Below are 19,342 nucleotides of genomic sequence, written 5' to 3'. Positions count from 1 at the left end.
ATTTACACAAAATAAGCGCATATATTTTCTGACTTTTTCTTAATCCAGTATCGATACCGAAACGATATAAACAAAGTTTTACATCCAAGGACCAATATCCAACCTAACTATCAACTCATGGAAATACCTCTGCAGAGATTTTGAAACAGTTCCCGTTCACAATTGAGATTTTCATCCGTTTGTGAAATGTGTAGCGTCGAAATACGACTTCCCTGGGCATATATGAACGCCATTAGTTATGCTGCTAATACAAAACACAAAATTTGAGTTGTATTAAAATTAAACTGTAGATGGAGAATCTTCAGGTATGTAGAATGAGTCAAGATCTACGGTAACGACAAGCAAATTGTAGACAATCTGTACTAACAATAATGTACCTATCTCTATAATGCATAGTTATATTCATCCTTACAGCAGTAAGAATTCCAAGAGCCTTAAAAAGAGTTCTGCACAATGTGTGGTTATCATGCTGCTCACTTCTGGTCAATAGACACTATTTACTACACATGCCAAAACACTTTATTTGCTTGAAGTGTCCTGTTCCAGATTATTCATTTATACTGAGTGAAAATATGCCAACACTAACGCCCAAAATCTCCCCCCCCCCCTCCCCCCCCCCCCATTTACGTGGACAACAGTGTACACCCTAAAAACTTTATACAGACATTAATCAAACTTGATACCACTGTGTTTGTCTTCATATTATTTTTTTATTTCTTACAGACGAACTTCTCTCTCGGAAGAATTAGGTAAACAGTATTTTTAACAGGATTTTTGTCAGTTTAATATCTGCAGGATTTGCAAAAGGGTTTATTATGTGTGTTAAGGTTTCAGCTTTTTCTGGTAAAGCGTAGAGGGGTGGACATTTTGTATGACAACATTTCCACTTCCTGACCTAGTGCCAAAAAGTTGAACAGAATTCTAAAATCAGCAGTTAACACAAGAGAAAAATGAAAGTACTGATGGTAATAATGAAAGTTCTTCATTTATTACAAAAAAGCACTTACACATAACTTATATCCTTGTACTCTATAAATTCATTACTGTATCGATTAACACAGATCTTTTAAAAGCAACTTTATTTAATCCAGTTTGTGCTGCAGAGGAAACTCTGTATGAGGCGGCAGAAGAAGATAAATGACTCAGCCACCTTAAAAATTAGTATCATAACACCGTTTTAAGGCGTAGAAACTTGGAAACTGATATTCTGAATTACACGCTTACACAATCATAAGGCATTAATTTATAACTTATCAGCAAAAGAGTTTAAAAAATGCCGAAAAAGGTTACAGAATGGGATTCAAATTCATTAATTTATTTCACACAAACAAACTCAAAAACAACAGTTTAGCTGTAAGTGACTTGACTTCTGCAGCTGCAGCTGCCACCACATGTGATGTAATTGTATTTTCAAAACACTGAGAAAACCACTGATTATTAAACAAACTATTTTTGGTGTGGACGCTTCTAATCAGGGAACTGAAATGCTTCTTGCCTTGAAATCTCACTTCGTCATGTAGCCTTATTTTCCAATACTCAATCAGTAAAGGTCTTTTGTCAATTGATGTATATTATTATCAAGGGAGGACTGTTTGGAACATGTTTATTCAGCTGAAGAAAAACATCCTTTATGTCCCGCAAAGCTGAGGTAACTTATTTCGGAAAATGATTTTTCACGTGAAAAATGGACATTTGTCTAATACTTTCTGTTCCATTTTCCACAGATAAACATGATACAGATAAACATGATATAGATAAGCCACCTTTGTTTTTTCTGTTCAAGATACCAGTACTAGAAATTTTGGAACATGGTATACTTTTCCAAATGTGGCAAACCAGGTTTTTGTTCAGTTTTGCAATCAAATACAAAGTGTAAGAAACTGGATGAGGTATGTAAACATAGTCATTATTTATTAAAATGGCTGTTCGCTCCTATAGCTGAGTGATCAGCGCAACGGATTGCCGTCATACGGGCCCGAGTTCGATTCCCGGGTGGGTCGGGGATTTTCTCCGCTCACGGCGTGGGTGTTGTGTTGCCTTCATCATTATTTCATTTCCATCCGGCGCGCAGGTCGCTGAATGTGGCGTCGAATGTAGTGAGACCCGCACCAAGGCGGCCGGACCTGCCCCGTAAGGGGCCTCCCGGCCAATGACGCCAAACGCTCATTTCATTTCCATTAAAATGGCAGAGCAATCAGCACTAGTACATGTACCAATCGGAATGTGTACCAAAAATCTCTTGAAAGCAACTTCAGACCGCTGGATTGATATGCTGTTCCTCCACGACTTGTCACAGCATTAAAAAACACTTCCAGCGGGTCGTGAGTGAGTTTATATGCCAGTACGAAAGTCCTTCGTGGTGCAGAACTGCTTCTGACAGCGTCATACAAACTAAAGATGGATGCAGACTGTTAATTACACAAATAAAATCTGTTTTTGTTGAGCGAACCAGTTAAGTGCCCTCAGGAGATTCTTTTAACGTAACCTTGTTATCATTTACTTGTTTACCATACTGGCATCACTAAGTGGCAAAAGACATAATACGTAAACGCTTATTTTGTGTAAACACTGGACCTTATATACAAAATCGCAACTAAACGTTTCACAAGTTTTGTTGAGGAATCGTCAGAAAAGTAATGTTGCCTGCCAAACTGATATTTTGTGTTCCACTCCTGTGGAAACCGTGTACCAGGAGACTCACAGTGCAACAAAAACAAGTACTCACTGGAAAACTGTAATTTTGTTGCTTGTAAACAGAACTGTCAGTACGTTTCACCTACCCACGTGGAAAAACAATAATCATCGCATTAATATTAGGAATTTCGGAGAGATCAGGTTAACTGCATTACTACATGTGTAACAGCAACAAGGCAAATTGTTTTCTTGTTAAAATGAATGATTTCAACTATAAATGAGAAAAAAATGTAACTGTCAGCTCCTCAGAGTGCATGATAACAGAAACTCAGTGTCCTGCCCCGAGTCACGTTACTTAGATGTTAGTTTCAGTGTAATGAGGTCACGCACAGTCTATGTTATCTGTGGTCTTTGTATGGTTACGACGAACCACAGACATAAATTACTAGACTGGCAAATATGTATCTTTTACTGCAGCCTGACGTTTGGTGAGGTAAGATAGCGGCATCAGCAAGTTGGCGTTGGGTACTACTACGATTTTCTGAAACCAAATGACGCTGCAACCTTTATGAGGTGGTCTAACAAAATTCTGCAGTTGAGCAAGTATTTGCGTAAAGTTGAGGTTAACACATATTGTAGAATCGCGTTATGAGAAAAACTTCAAGTTGTATATACACCTGTTTAGGACAGACCATAGTTTTCGTAGGAACACTCAGAGGAATAAAGAACACTTGTTATCGAGGACAAATAGCACGTTCTGCTTCTAGGGGCACTTTCATAATGAGCGTAGTATTCGAAGAAAAGCCAAAGTTGATGAAAACTGGTTAACAACACACCACCCAGCTACGTCTGTTAATACTAGATTTATGAAACAGCCTAAAATTTACATAAACTATTTAATCATTGCCTGTATTTCAAATAGGACAAACTGTAATGTAATTATTTAGGATTAAATACATCACGAAAGCAAAAATACGTAAGATGTTTGTAGTTATTCTTGCATTCTGACATGTATCTTCCGTCCGCTGTACGATAAATTATAACCAAACAAGACGCATGTATCAACCATTTTGTCAAAACTCTAAAGGTAAAGTGATTATATAAGTTTTCCACATTTCTTACTATTGTTTTCTCAGTAAATAAACCGCTGTTTACACGTTACTTGCGCTCGCTGCCGTATTGATACACTAAAGTAACGCCGATGATACTATACACGGTATTGCCAGTCTATTGACGTCAATTCAATCAATTTAATCTTTGCAACATATAAATATATGATCATCACCGATAGCACACTGAAATATCGCTTTCAAATGTATTCTTTTCCGCAGTCAGTGTTCAACGCGGAATTTGTTGTTGTGAAAACATGCTACAGCAGAACTGTCAAACTGAATGCCACTTTTTTTATTATGCAAATATATGACAACAGAACTGTCAAACTGATCGTCACATTTTTTTCATTTCAAATTTCCGGTTCTTCCGGTGGATTTTCCAACTTTCGTACAAACCTTATCCTGACAATTACAAACGCACACACACACACACACACACACACACACACACACACACACACGAAGTCAGCCAAATCGGTCGAGCCCTTCTCAAGTGATGATCTTTCATATATGCGGCAACTGCTTTTTAATTATAAAAATTTACAAATGATCGCTTCATGCTGAATAGACTCTCCATTCTTTAGGCATATGTCCATGACTTTAAAGGTGCAAGGCCAATTAGGATATTAGCTAGCCAATGATGAACTAATTACATTCTGCTTGGTCGGTTCTCAATCTTTTACATCTATAAGATTACTCTCCAATTCACAATTGTCTGCAGAGAGCTCTTCGAACCACTTTTCAACTGCTTCTCTGCCTTTCCGCTCCCGAACAGCGCACGGTAAAACGAACACTTAAATCTTTTAATGCGAGCCCTGTTTCTCTTATTTTGACTATCATTTCTCCCTGTGAATGTGAGAGCCAACAAAATGTTGTAGCACTCTGAGGAGAAAGTTGACGATTTAAATTTCACAAGAAGGTCCTTCCGCATCGAGGAACGCCTTTGTTTTAATGACTGCTAACCCAGTTCATATATCATATCCGTGGCACTCTCTCCTCTATTTCGTGGTAATGTTATCGGCCAAACCCGATTTTAGGATGAATTAGTTTCGCCTAGGTCAAACTCGTTCATCCTGTTACAGATAGGATAAAACAATTCAGCCTAGGTCGAATCGGTTTATCCTAGCTAGAATTTAATGCTTTAGGATAAAGTGGTACGTTCTAGTATGAACTAAGTTTGCCTAGTCGGAACGCATGTCGCTGCCTCCACGAACGGGAAATCCCCGAGTCATCTCCGGCTCTCCCCTCGTGCCTCTGAACCGCTCTTCGCTCGCACTGTTCTTTGTTTTGAACGCTATTTTACATCGACGAGTGCAAATGTTAAGTTACTGTTTGCGTTTAAAAGATTTTATTATAATCCTAGTGTAATTACTGTGAGGCTTATCTCCATGGATGAGCCTTCGTGTAGTAGACAAGTCAATCAAAATCTGTGCAGAGAAAAGTTTCTGAAGGAAATTTTGCAGAGTGAAAACAAAAAGTGTTCTAACTATAATGTGTTATTAGTAGACGAATATGTGGATTTGGTTAAAAAACTAGAAGACGCGGAAAAGTTGGAGAAAAGAACATCTTTACAAAAAAGAAGACTGAAACGCTTTGCTGTTTTCAAAATTGGTGATGTGAAAAAACTCATTGCACGGTGTGAAGGAATATAAAATACTTTGTTCCAGCTGATGAACTTTATGATGTAATTGACACAGCTCATGTAGCTGTGGGTCATGGTGGTCGCGATGGGATGTTAGTCGAGACACCAAAAAAATATGCCAATATCTCAAAGGAAATAATATGCCTCTATTTATCAATGCGTGATATTATGTCAACAAAAGAAGACAAAAAAAAGAGGGCTAGTTTCAAAGCCAGTTCTCCATTCGGAATTAATAGCAGATGCCAAGTCGATTTGATTGAGTTCCAAACACAACCAGACTGGAGTTTAAAATTCATTCTAGTTTATCAAGACCATTTCACAAATATTGTTCTCCTTCGTACGTTAACATCAAAGAGGGCTGAAGAAGTGACATATTCCTAAGTGTAGGGGCGCCGTGCATTCTTCAGTCTGATAATGGCAGAAAATTTGTCAATAATGTTATAAGTGAGCTCGCAAATCTTTCGTCAGAACTGAAAATTGTGCATGGAAAACCAAGGCACAGCCAAAGTCAGGGTTCTGTTGAACATGCCAAACAAGACATTGAAAATATAAGTTCTTGGTTAATGAACAACAATTCGACGAAGTAGTCGGAATAATTAAGGTATTTCCAAAGCATGGAAAACGGAGCTTACCACTCTGGCATAAAAGAATCACCTTACAAAGCATTATTCGGAATAGAACCTAGACTTTACACTTCCTCGTTGCCTCAAGAAATCATAAATGATATTCAGGATGAAGATGACCTAAAGAAGGCAATCGAAGAGAATAGCAGTACTGAACAGTATGAAGACAGTGATGATGATAACATTGTGGAAATTGACACAAACGACATTCAAAGTGCTACAAAAACTGCGACAGAAAATTTAAAAAAACAAGCTAAAAGAATGAAAGCTTCCTCCGACAAATCCCATCCTCCAGCCGACATTTTAGACAACGTAATCATACCTATTCCAGATGTAGCAAAAGGCAGAGGTGACCTTCGAAACATAACTGGAGTAATACATCAAAAGACTGATGAGTGCCTCTACAAAGTTGGCACCAAACATGACCTACTTGAAAAACATCATTGCAGGTATGATTTTATTAAAATTTTCCACAGTTTTTGTAGTGAAATATTAAAAAAAATATTAGTTTTAACTTCTTTTTTATTTTATAGAACTGATTTTGAGGTTTGCATTCAGAAGTTTTTAGATGTGTGAGATATTAACCAAGATATTGAAATATCTTTAAGGACTGCAGTCACAAAACATTGTTGGATCAGGGCAAGGCTTTGTGAAGTGCAGTTGCGTGAAAAATTACAATAAACAAATGCAGCTGTAAGAAAAACCAAGTACTCTGCAATTCTAAGTGCCACCAAAGTAAGCCTTGCAAAAATATGTAAATAAGCAAATTGATGATAAGGTGATTTCTGTGGATGGATATATGTAAGCTGATCTAATGATACAGGTGAAATTACTGATTAGTTAATAAATAACTTTAATGAATCATATTGACTATTTTATTTGTATCCCTTTATTCAGTTTACTTTGAAAAGCTTATAGAAGATACAAACTGGATGAAATTAGTTCAGACTAGGACGTACCAGTTTATCCTAAAGCATGTAAATTCTAACTAGGATAAACCGATTCGACCTAGGGTAAACTGTTTGATCCTATTGGTAACAGGATGAACGAGTTTCACCTAGGCGAAACTAGTTCATCCTAAAATCGTGTTTGGCCGGTACCAGTAATACAAAACGAGCTGCCCTTCTATGAACTTTTTTGATGTTCTCCATCAGTGCTATCTGATGCGGATCTCACACCACACAGCACACTCCGGAAGAGGGCGGACAAGCGTAATGTAAGAAAACAGCAATCTCTTTAGTACAACTGTTACATTTAGTACTAGTGTTACATTTTCTACCAATAAATCGAAGTCTCTGGTTTGTTTTCCCCACAATATTATCTGTGTGAACGTTCCAGTTTAAGATATTCGTAATTGTAATACATAAGTTTTTAGACGAGTTTACTGCCTTTAGATTTGTGTGATTTATCGTGTAACTGAAATTTAGAGGTTTCTTTTTAGTGCTCATTTGGATGACTTAACTATTTTCATGATTTAGAATCAATTGCGACTTTTTGTACAATGTAGATATCTTCTCTAAATAATTTTGCATTAGTTATGATCATCTGCTGATTTACATGACGGTAAATCACAGCATCATCTGCAAACAATCTAAGAGGACTGCTCAGATTGTCTTCTAAATTGTTTATGTAGGTCACGAACAACAAAGGGCCTTTAACACTACCTTGGGGAACGCCAGATATTAGTTCTGTTTACTCGATGACTTTCTGTCAGTTATTGCGAACTGTGATCTTTCTGACAGGAAATCACGAGTCCAGTCACACAACTGAGACGATACTCAATAAGGACGCAATTTAATTACAAGTCGCGTTTGAGGAACGGTGTCAAAAGCCTTCTGGAAATTTAAAAATACGGACTCAGTCTGACATCCCCCGTCGATAGCACTTATTACTTTGTGAGGATAGAGAGCTAATTGTGTTTCAAAAAAACGATAGTTTCTGAGTCCGTGTTGGCTATTTATCAATAAATAGTTTTCTTTGAGGTGATTCATGATATTTGAGCAAATCGATGTTGGTGATATGGGTCTGTAATTCAGTGAATTACTCCTATTTCCTTTCGTGGGTGTTGGTGTGAATTGTTCAACTTTATAGTCTTTGGGTACGAATATTTCTAAGAGTGAATGGTTGTATATGATTGCTAAGTATGGAGCTATAGTATCAGCATACTCTGAAAGGAACCTGACCGCTATACAGTCTGGACCGGAAGCCTTGCCTTTCATAAGTGTTTTAAGCTGCTTCACTGCGCTGAGAATATCTGCTTCTAAGTTACTCATATCAGCAGTTGTTCTTGATTAGAATTCTGGAGTAATACTGACTACTACGTACAATAACGAGGAATGTCGTGAACACTTAGTGTTTATATATTTGCAGTGGGCCATCTTTATCATATTCAAACAGTAAAAACGACTTCTTGTATAAATACGAGAAGATGCATAAAAAAAAATATATACTTATAAATGGCACTATGTACTATGTAGAAAATACCTGGTGCACATATTTCTTTAAATCTCTCTGGCGATTTAATCTTTGAATCTTGTTGGAATGCGAATAGGCTATGAGAGGGGATTCTTCATGTAGCATTCTGATAATATTGTATGGACCAGTGTACAGCAACTGCCGTTTCTCGTTTGTGTAAGTGAGGTCTTGGGGCGAGTTCTCAACAGCATTTGCTCACCAGCCGTAAAGTCTGAATTTTTTCCAGTATTTTTCATATATGTCCTAAGACATACAGAGGCTGTGGAGGAAATGAGGGCATGGTCTATTTTTTCTTCTCTTGATATGTCACATCCTGGCGTGTGCAGCAGTTTTGCCCACTCATTCTTCTCTTTAACTTCTATCATGATTTCAGCCAGTGTGTGGTGTGTGGATGTATGATGAAAATTATACACTATTTGTTCAAAAGTGATTTACAGACTCGATCGATCCAGTCCATTGATGAGAAAGATACATCCTAATGAATCAGATGAACTGCCTAGAACCCCATTCAGTGGGATTGGATTCAGGATAAAATTTCGGAACTAAACTTTGTCTAGTATGTTGCTCTTGAAGAAAATATTTCCATGGTTTACATGTAAAGTTTGGGACATTGTCAGACAGCAGAGCCTGTGGTTTGCCGAACCTTGTGATACAGTCTGCCCTCATCCTTTTCATAATCAATGCTGTGGTAGCAGTTTTTGTGCCATAAAAGTCTAAGAATTCAGAAAATAGATCACACACAACTACGAGATATTTAGCAACCCCACGAGCCTGAGGTGATGGTTCTGCGATGTCAGGGGTCACGATTTCCCCAGGTTTTGATGTCAAAATCGGGTGCAGTGGTATCTTTCTGGATGTGATGAATAGACGAATTCTTTGACATAGTGGTTCTTCATATATGCAGCGAAACGTTTTGCACAGATAGAGTGGCGGTGTTGAGAGTTTAAACTCAGCGAACATGTTCTAGAGCTCTGCCGGGGAGCGGCGTGCACCAAAGGTGACACAGAATAAGCGCTACAGTTCTTTCTATTGGTGGCGGCCACTTTCAAATCTGGACCAGTTGAGTCCACACACAACAGCCGCAAGAAGGTCGTCCAGGGTGTGCCACGTCGAATGATCTTCATGAAGCATGTGCACAGCGTAATGTCGAAAACCCAGATGTCTGGCCCCTTCCCGTTGGGACAATATGTTGATTATCTTGGAAAAATAAGACGTTAGATTTGGAATGTTCGGATACAGCATTAGTATTGTTTGCTTGACATAGTCACGTCGTTTAAATATCTGGACGTAACGTTACAAAGCGATATGAAAAGCGGTTCTAGGCGCTTCAGTCCGGAACCACGCTGCTGCTACGGTCGCAGGTTCGTATCCTGCCTCGGGCATGGATGCTTTTGATGTCCTTAGGTTAGTTAGGCTCAATTGGCTCTGAGCACTATGGGACTTAACTTCTGAGGTCATCAGTCCCCTAGAACTTAGCACTACTTAAACCTAACTAACCTAAGGACATCACACACATCCATGCCTGAGCCATGATTCGAACCTCCAACCGTAGCGGTCGCCCGGTTCCAGACTGTAGCGCCTAGAATCGCTCGGCCACTTCGGCCGGCGGTTAGTTAGGTTTAAGTAGTTCTAAGTCTATGGGACTGATGATCTCAGATGTTAAGTCCCATAGTGCTCAGAGCCATTTGAACCATCTGATATGAAAAGGAACAAGTATGTGAGGATTGTGGAAGGGAAAACGAATGGTCGCCTTGGGTTCATTGGGGAAATTTCAGGAAAATATAGTTTATCTGTAAAGGAGACCGCGTGTAGGACGCTAGGAGGACCTATTCTTGAATACTGCTCGAGAGTTTGAGATCTACACCAGGTCGAATTAAAGAAAGTCATCGGAGCAATTCAGGGGTAGGCTCCTAGATTTATTACCGCTAGGTTCGAATGCTGAAGATTAGATGGGTAGATCACATAACTGATGAGGAGGTACTGAATAGAATTAGGGAGAATAGGAGTTGACTAGAGGAAGGGATCGGTTGGTAGGACATGTTATGAGGCATCAAGGGATCACCAATTTAGCATTGGAGGGCAGCGTGGAGGGTAAAAATCGCAGAGTGTGACCAAGAGATGGCTACACTAAGCAGATTCAGAAGGATGTAGGTTGCAGTAGGTACAGGGAGATGAAGAATCTTGCATAGGATAGAGTAGCATGGAGAGCTGCATCAAACCAGTCTCAGGACTGAAGGCCACAACAACAACAACAGGTTCGAACAACAGCAAGTGTTGCGGAAATGCTTCAGGAACTCAAAAGGGAATCCCTGAACGGAAGCCGAAGTTCTTTTCAAGGAAAGCAATTGAGAAAATTTAGAGAACCGGCATTTGAAGCTACTATTGTCGCCAACATACATTTCGGGTAAGGACCAGAAAGATAAGATATGAGATATTAGGGCTTATACGGTGGCATAAAGGCAGTCTATGTGTGAGTGGAACAGGAAAGGAAACGACCAGTAGTGGTACGGGGTACTCTCCGTATAGTGTCTTGCGGAGTGGGTATGTAGAGGTAAATGTCTTCAGAATCGGATAAATAGTGGGGCGGGTAAACGAAAAACGGAAACGTACAGTTGCTTGGGTTTGTTAATAGGCTGGCTGCCGTTGAAGATTCCTGTTGCAGGACTGAATAGACCAGCTTTGGAGTACCATCTGTTCAGTGCGCGGCAGCACCAGGTGGCTGAATGGTTCAGTCACCACAGGGAAGGCCTGAAGTTCATGTCTAACAAGTAGGCTGAAGAGTTCCGTGGCTTCAGTGGTGTACTTCAGGCAAATGCCGCCACGGTTCAAGAAATGTACTGCAGAACCCCACCAGCTAAGCAAAAGCTTCGACCATAATCGCTGCGAAGACGACGGCACATTAATCTCTACTGTTGCTTCCTTTCTTTTGTAAATTATGCACGTTTCTTTCCTGAAATTCGCACATTGTTTGCTCCTTGGTATAGGCTGGGTTGTCTGTTTCGTGGGTGGCGTTGTACTTCAACAGTGAGCATACCACAGGCAACGTTCATTCACTAGGACTCTGGCGATTCGCCAGGCCACAACGTGTAGAGCATTTTTTTCAAGCAAGTGTAGTTGACTACATTTTTCACACCTCGAGAACACCAGCAGACAGAAAGCAGTAAGATGAGAGTTTCTTGTTCCCCCCAGCATCGAAGTGCTTCAAGACTGACTGTTGGGTGTACATGGTGGAACGAATGTGACATCGACTTGCTGAAGGAACTTTACTGGTTTCGTTTGAGATGATTTTGAGAAGCTAAGGAAAAGCTGAATCACGCTGGTTGCGCTGTAATTAGGATGTTTCACCTTCCAGAGTGATATGCAGTATCTTAACTACTGCACCACCTCCAACGCCTTGTACCTCACATTTCAGACACGAGAAGGGCGTCAATATTTATTTCAAGAGGAAAGTAAAATATATTAGTACAGATGTACACGTTTGCAATGTAAGAGATGGCAGGTATATTGCAACATGGCACTGAAAAGTGACAAATTATGAGAGAAGAATATTAAGTCATTATTGTGGGTCTTTCTGCGAAGGCTTTGTATGAAAATGTTGTTTGTATTTCTTCATGTTACACATCATGGCACAAATTGTAGCTACATATAGAGCGCGGTGATCCTTTTAAGATTACAACATATCTGTGTTGGTGTTTCGTGTTTCAACGATACCAGACCTGTGTTAAATTTAATTTAAAACCGTACATAATGTACTGAAAAAATACTGTAACCATACAGATGTCACTGTTAATATGGTATCGTTGTCTATTACTAAATTTAGTGTGTAAATGTAACTATACAGGCAATAATCCCACTTCTGTCAATGCATTTCTATAAAGAGCACACAAGCCGCTGGGACTCCTTTTAAAATGATTGAATATTTCGTTGTCTGTTAATTTGTATTACCCAGCATAATCAAAATTGAAAATATTAGAATGAAAGTCAAGATTAGTAGTTAATTGAAAATTAATCTTAGACTTCAGCTATACTTTAACTTAAAAATTAAGCTTAGACTTTATAAATTGATGAGCCACCAATATAAATAAGGGAGGTAAGTTCAGATTATGTGTATAAAATTAGTGCTTAAATGAACACAAAGTGTGTAATTAATACATCATTAACACATAAATATTTTCTATCTAAGGAAAAGAAAATGTGATAAGGAATACCACTCAATCAATGATAAGAAGATTGCATCATTGCATTGATACCAATGGTCATCACTTCGAACTCCTTCTGTCAATGGACGTTCATGCCACCTTTGTGACCTTCGTTAACCTTCAACGACCTTACTGTTACACATCATTAGATTCCTATCGATAGCCGCTATCAGAAAATAAAGTACCAGACTATAGCATCACATTTAAAAAAAACAAAGTCTCCGAAGCGACCCCACGTAGCAACAAAAATCAATATCATATTATGGCCCCCGTTGTCCCATGCAACATTTGTCCCACAAACTCTTCAGCTACTATCATTATTTGCGAGTTATTCTAGGTGGCAATAGTTAGTGACTCACCCTTATATAAAAGAGAGAGAGAGAGAGAGAGAGAGAGAGAGAGAGAGAGAGAGAGAGGGAGGGAGAGAGATTTTAAAAACTGATATGTAGTATGTGATTTCAGCAGTCGCCATGCAAGTGCTCACGTGGTAGTGACCAGAGACTTGTTCGCCACTACATACTAACCTTGTAAGTAGGCTGTTTAGGTTTTTATGTTGGTAACGCCACGTAGCGCTCTGTATGAAAATCACTGACTGCGCTGTATGCAGTCTGTGGCTGGCTTGCATTGTTGGAATATTTACTATTGTAGTGTTGGGCAGTTGGCTGTGAACAGCGTGTAGCGTTGCGCAGTTGGAGGTGAGCAGCCAGCAGTGGTGGATGTGGCGAGAGAGATGGCAGAATGTTGAGAGCGGACGATCTGGACGTGTGTCCATCAGAAAGAGTAAATATGTAATACTATATATCATGATATATATGATGATTTTTTAACATTATTAAGGTAAATACATTGTTTGTTCTCTATCAAAATCTTTCATTTGCTAACTATGTCTATCAGTAGTTAGTGCCTTCAGTAATTAGAATCTTTTATTTAGATGGCAGTATTGGCGCTCTCTGTATTGCAGTAGTTCGAGTAACGAAGATTTTTGTGAAGTAAGTGATTCGATAAACGTATAGGTTATTGTTAGCCAGGGCCATTCTTTTGTAGGGATTATTGAAAGTCAGATTGCGTTACAGTAAAAATGTTGTGTGTCAGTTTAGTGTTGATCAGAATAAGTAAAGAGAGAAATGTCTGAGTACGTTCAGTTCTGCTCAGCTGCTTGAAAATCAAATAACGTAAGAGGTTTCTCAGCACAGTAATTCATTAATTTTTCTGAGGGGGTGTTTCAACCTGAAGGTCTCAGTTTTCACATTTTCAACATAATTTTCATTCCTTACTCAAAGTTTGTGATTCATCTAAGATAAGATGATGGTAAGGATATTGATTAAAGGGTTAATAATGGTGAGACACGCCCTTTTGACGCATCTGAGTTGCTCAAGAGCTGTTAATTGGAGTGACTTGTGTTATGTTATGAAACGCATTACGACACAAAACTACATACCACTCTGAAGGTATTGCTTATCACTGACATCAGGTGAAAGCAGGTGAAATGTCATACTTTCCTGAAATGCATCATTTACAAACTCAAGATGATAGACATAAGTTATTTTATTTTTTATACGAAACGTGAAACATTTTAGTCGGTGAGACCTATGAGGAGGTGACCCTGGTGAAGTGGGGCAGCGTGTTGAGAGGCGCCGGGTAGTCGCGGAGCCAGGTGGGGCCCTCTATGGTGGGGTGCTCTGGGTCCACCTCGTCCTGCCAGCTGCCTCTGGGCAGGTAGACGTCGCGTTCGTATGTGTCGTGCTGCACGATGGGCGCTGCCAGGAGGTCCTCTCCCAGAAGGAACTCTGTGCAGAAGGCAAGACACATTACTGGTGCTCTAGTTATGTCATGTTGAATACTGCCTGCGATGTTGAAATACTGGAAAACAATGTTATAATCTGGATGTTGCTGGCGGCAGTTGATTTTACGCTAGAGAAAATTGGATAATGTGGTGTAAGTGGAAGGATTGGATTCTTCAACAAAAACAAAGTATGTTATTGGACAAGGAATGGTGGCAGATATGTGACACACTGGAGAATGGTATGAGACGTCATCTGATTCCAAATATCAAGGGAGCTATATATTTACACAATAGAGGCGATCATTTTCCTTCTATCTTCACTGATTTACACTGAGCAATATAATAACTGATAATGTGGAACTATGTACCCATCCCACAGATAACGTGTTAGATCTTGATAAGATTTCGAAGGGGTGCCACAGTAGGCTGCTTGTTTTAAGGGGGGGGGGGGGGGGGGAGGGGAGTAGGACGTTACACGGGCCGACTAGGAGCAGGAGAGGCATCTCAGGACATTTTAATTTCCAGTGCCTATACTTTTAGAAATAAATTCATAAAACTTTGTCAGCATCACCAGGACGGATTCAGGATTCACACACATTGCAGTGGAAGTTCGAAAACATAACTAAATACATTTTTTTACGTGCGAGATTTCATCATTTTTTTACTTACTAATGGCTGCATTTGTTGCTATAGGTACACTTTTCTTCATAAGTTAGAGAGATTCTTCGATGAATTTTGTACAACATACATACAATACTCACAGCTGTATGAAACTCTAGAATTTATTTAATTTATGAAAAAACGAATGAACTGTTATATTTTAAACTTCGTGTTTAGAAAAAACACAAATTTTATATTTAATTACCTCAATTTTTACCATAGTTTTTAATAGATATGGAAATTTCTGAATCCTTCCTGGTCATGCTGACAAAGTTTTATGAATTTATTTGTGAAAGTATAGACACTGGAAATTGAAATGTCCTGTGGTGCCTCTCCTGCTCCAAGTCGGCCCGTTTGATGTCCTACCCCCTTAATGTTGAGAAACGTAAAATTGTGCATTCCATAAAACGAAAAAACTTAGTAATCTGTGACTAAAATATCAACGAGTCACAAGTGGAATCTGTGAACTCATACAAATACGTGGGTGTAACAATTTATGGGGATATGAAACGGAAAGGTCACATAGTGTCAGCTGTGGCTAAAACAAGCGGGAAACTCCAGTTCAGTGGTAGAATTCTAGGCGAATGCAATCAGTCTACACAGAAGATTGTTTACAGAGCACTTGTGCTCCTCATCTTAGAATATTACTCAAGTGTGTGATACTCAAACCAGATAGAACTTACGGGGGATACTGAACGTGTACAGAGGAGGACAATACGACTCACAGAACAACGTAACGAATATGTTGAGATACCTCAATTCGCAGACATTTGAAGGTAAATTACTAATTACCGCACGAAAGCTTACTTGCAAAATTGTATGATCCGGCATTTAATGAAGAATGTGCTTATTCTTCATCTTCCTCCCTATTACGCCCACAGGGACCGTAAAGATAGAGTTAGAATTGCTACGGTGTGGTCAGAGGTATTTAAGCAGCCATACTTTTCGTGGTCCATACTGGAACGGAACGAGAAAGAATCCTAACATCTGCTACCACGCTGAGTACCCTACTCCATGCACTTCAGAGTACTGTTCAGTACACGGAAATCAGCGTCAAAGCGTCAGTAACATTTTTTGAATATGACTATTTTATTACTTTTTATTATATCTTATCTGTCTTTTTAGTTTTTAAGCATATCTAGACATATTAGGGGAACCGGAGTGTAACGTCGTTTCTGCGCATGTCTATATTCGCCTATCATTTATCAGATCTTGTGTACTTCAAAGTCGTGCCAAAGACATTTTAGGGTTAGCCTCTTGTTTACCTGCCAATCGTTAAATCTTATATTTTGTTTGCAGTTTATGGTGAAATGGCAAGCCAGATACCAAAAGAGGTACATATCCGGCATCACTTGCTTTTTGAGTTTCGCAAGTGTATTAATAGTTGCTGCCAAAAACATTTGTGATATTTACATGAACGCATTAGACGTTCGCAAATGCCAAAGGCGGTTCTCTAACTTCAGATTCGGTTATTTTGATCTTTCTGACACGTATCGATCAGAAAGGGTAACAGCTTTAGAAAATGACATGTTAAGGGCGGAAGTGGAACCAAATCAGTGTCAGACAATTGGGGAACCGTCAAACACTCTTAATCAAACTTGATCAGCCACCGGAGAACTTTGCAGTAGTTTGGTAAAGACAAAAAACAAGCTAACCTATCCACCATAAGCAAATTATTGCTTCAGTGACTCGCCAGAGAAGCGTTTTTTGCTCGCTTGATCATTGGACCTGAAACATGGGTCATCTACGATAATCCGAAACCCAAGAGGCAGTAGCTTTCTCCGAATGAATCGCCACGGAGTATAGATGAGCCAGGTATTACTCCCTAGAAAGGCGCTCTTGTGTGGTTGATGGAGTATTCGTGGGGTCATTCATTCTGAAGTGCTGAAACCTGGAAAAACTGTGAATGCAGGCCTTTACTTTGAACAAGTGGATCGTGTAAATCAATATGTAATAGAAAAGTGCGCTGCGCTTGTCAACAGAAAGGCCATTACTCTCCAACACGATAATGCAAGAGCGCACTGCGCAAGAGTAAGCCTGGAAAAAATTAATGAATTGGGGGGGGGGGGGAGGTATTGCCTCATCCACCACACTTGCCCGATATTCCGCTATCCGATTTCCATTTATTTCGATCATTACGACATTTTCTAAGTGGAAAAAATGTGAAGATGTGTATGATATCCAAAATGCTATCTCCAGTTGTTTTGCTCAAAAACCAATTGAATTTTGTCGATCAGACGTTGAAAATTTGCACACTGTATGGAAAAAGGTTGTTGGTAAGAAGAGTGATAACGCCATTGATTAAAAAGAAAGACTCGTTAACAATTTATCTGTTTAAATTCAATGTAAAAATACGACATTACTTTAGGACCCCCTAAGACATTTACAGTCTACGTGTCATTTTATGATGTGTGACCGAGAGTAGTTTGGGTGCCATTGTTATCACACTTTCAACATTCCGTTCGCAAGTGATCCTCTGAAAGAACGACTGTTGATAAGCCCCCATAAGAGCTCGCATTGCTGTGATTCTGCCGTCGTGAACACTTCACTGTATATATGTGTGTGTGTGTGTGGGGGGGGGGGGGGGGGGGAGGGCGGCGGGGCAGAGGCAGTAATATCGTAATATGTATCCTTACATTACCGGAATTTATTCTTAAGACCTCATGGTGCTGTACAAAAGCTTTCTTGTAGCGTTTAGCACTGAACTTAGTAGAGCCCTTCACTGATGCCCTCAAGATCACTAAATGAACCCATGATGAAACCTACTACTCAGAGATTTCACCATCTGGCACGAAGACCTCAACGCAACTTACCTTCAAAAACATGAAAAATCCTACAGAGAAACTAGAAGGAATCGAGCTGCTAAACAAATAAATGCTCACTGTGAAAGCAGCTCATATGAATGAAAACGTTTGCTGAAGGCAAATGATCGTGACAGAACCTCTACAGCAGTTCAAATGCAGCGTGGATGGCATGTTCCATAGAATTGTTATGTTTTAGTTATCAGTTTGAACATGGAAAAGGAACGTAAAATAAATTCATGGAGATAATATTCAAGTTAATGATTATTTCAACTGGAGACACCGTAAACAGAAGAATACAATTATTCACATATGAACCACCACATGATAACGAATGTAACCACAAATTAGTCAAGAATCCTATTAAAGTATCAAGAACAGTTACATGATAATGTGAATTACGTGGCTCGCCTAGAACTCTACTGGGAAAGTGATTTCTGGCCAACATGCTTTGAGACTTAGTATCTCAGAATTCAAAACATGTTAAAGCCTGCCACTCACAACAGCTCGTTACGGACCTGTAATAGTTGCATTGAATTAATACTCCAAGCTGCGCAGTGCTAGGTCTTATTTCACTGTAACTCATAGCTCGTAACAAACGTTTGCAGAAAACAATCTCAAGGCAATGCTGCACATCAGTCTCTTCCAGTAAGAATGTGCCAGCATCGAGCTGCACACACAGAGCCATGAATCCAATGCCAAACAAGAACCACAGACAATTCTCGTACAGGAAGGAAAAAAGCTAACATCTTAACATTACACTCACGTCCACGTTCATGTTCTTTACTACTGTTCTTTTCCAAATGACGCTCTTGTTTCACTATTCCTGCTGTGGCTACACTTCGCATTTCAATAATTGTTGTGCATTTGTTCAGAATAAATGTAGTGAAGTATCAGTTAGTTTCCTTCAAAACTTATTGTTCCACACGCTCTGAATCTCGGTCTAGCGTAAATGATAAAAAAGGATTTGTTCCTCTTTTCTTGCCTAGCAGTGCTGAATTCTTCCTTTAATAACAACTGGGCTGCAGCTCTCCTGACACCACCAAAAACAGCTCAGTATCTATAGATCGTATACTATTCATGTACTGGCAAACACAAATCATCAGTTCACAAATAGATAGCAGTGCTACTGGCACCTGTAAAATACTTCCTTACTAAAACGTCCATAATCGGAAGAACACCGCTAAGCACACGGTACCATTTCGGACTATTGTCCAATTTCAACCAAGAACCACAACAAGACACTTCGGCTAGCAACAGCCTGCATGCAGCGGAGAATATACTCGTCTACAAAAAAACACAGCGGCACATTGTTCCAGCATCTACTTTAGAGCGAATTCATATCTACACAAAGTAGTTTCACTTTATAACTTCATCTTCACAGTATTCAGTACAGCCAGCAACATTCACCTC

The 19,342-nt window shown here is 39.4% G+C and overlaps 1 protein-coding gene across 1 annotated transcript in view; it reads right to left on the bottom strand.

Moving 5' to 3' along the window:
- Nucleotides 1-13,787: 13,787 nt before the first annotated feature.
- Nucleotides 13,788-19,342, bottom strand: part of LOC124622689 (myogenesis-regulating glycosidase-like) — an 88,320-nt gene continuing 82,765 nt past the window's right edge. The window contains exon 8 of the mRNA XM_047148479.1: nucleotides 13,788-14,472. Within this exon, the coding sequence (XP_047004435.1) occupies nucleotides 14,273-14,472 (200 nt within the window). The 3' untranslated portion in view covers nucleotides 13,788-14,272. The remainder of the gene's footprint in view (nucleotides 14,473-19,342) is intronic.

Source organism: Schistocerca americana, chromosome 7, assembly GCF_021461395.2.
Source record: "Schistocerca americana isolate TAMUIC-IGC-003095 chromosome 7, iqSchAmer2.1, whole genome shotgun sequence".
Taxonomy (NCBI): Eukaryota; Metazoa; Arthropoda; class Insecta; order Orthoptera; family Acrididae; genus Schistocerca; species Schistocerca americana.
Note: the sequence above shows the minus strand (reverse complement) of the source record. Positions and strands in the feature narration are given on the sequence as shown.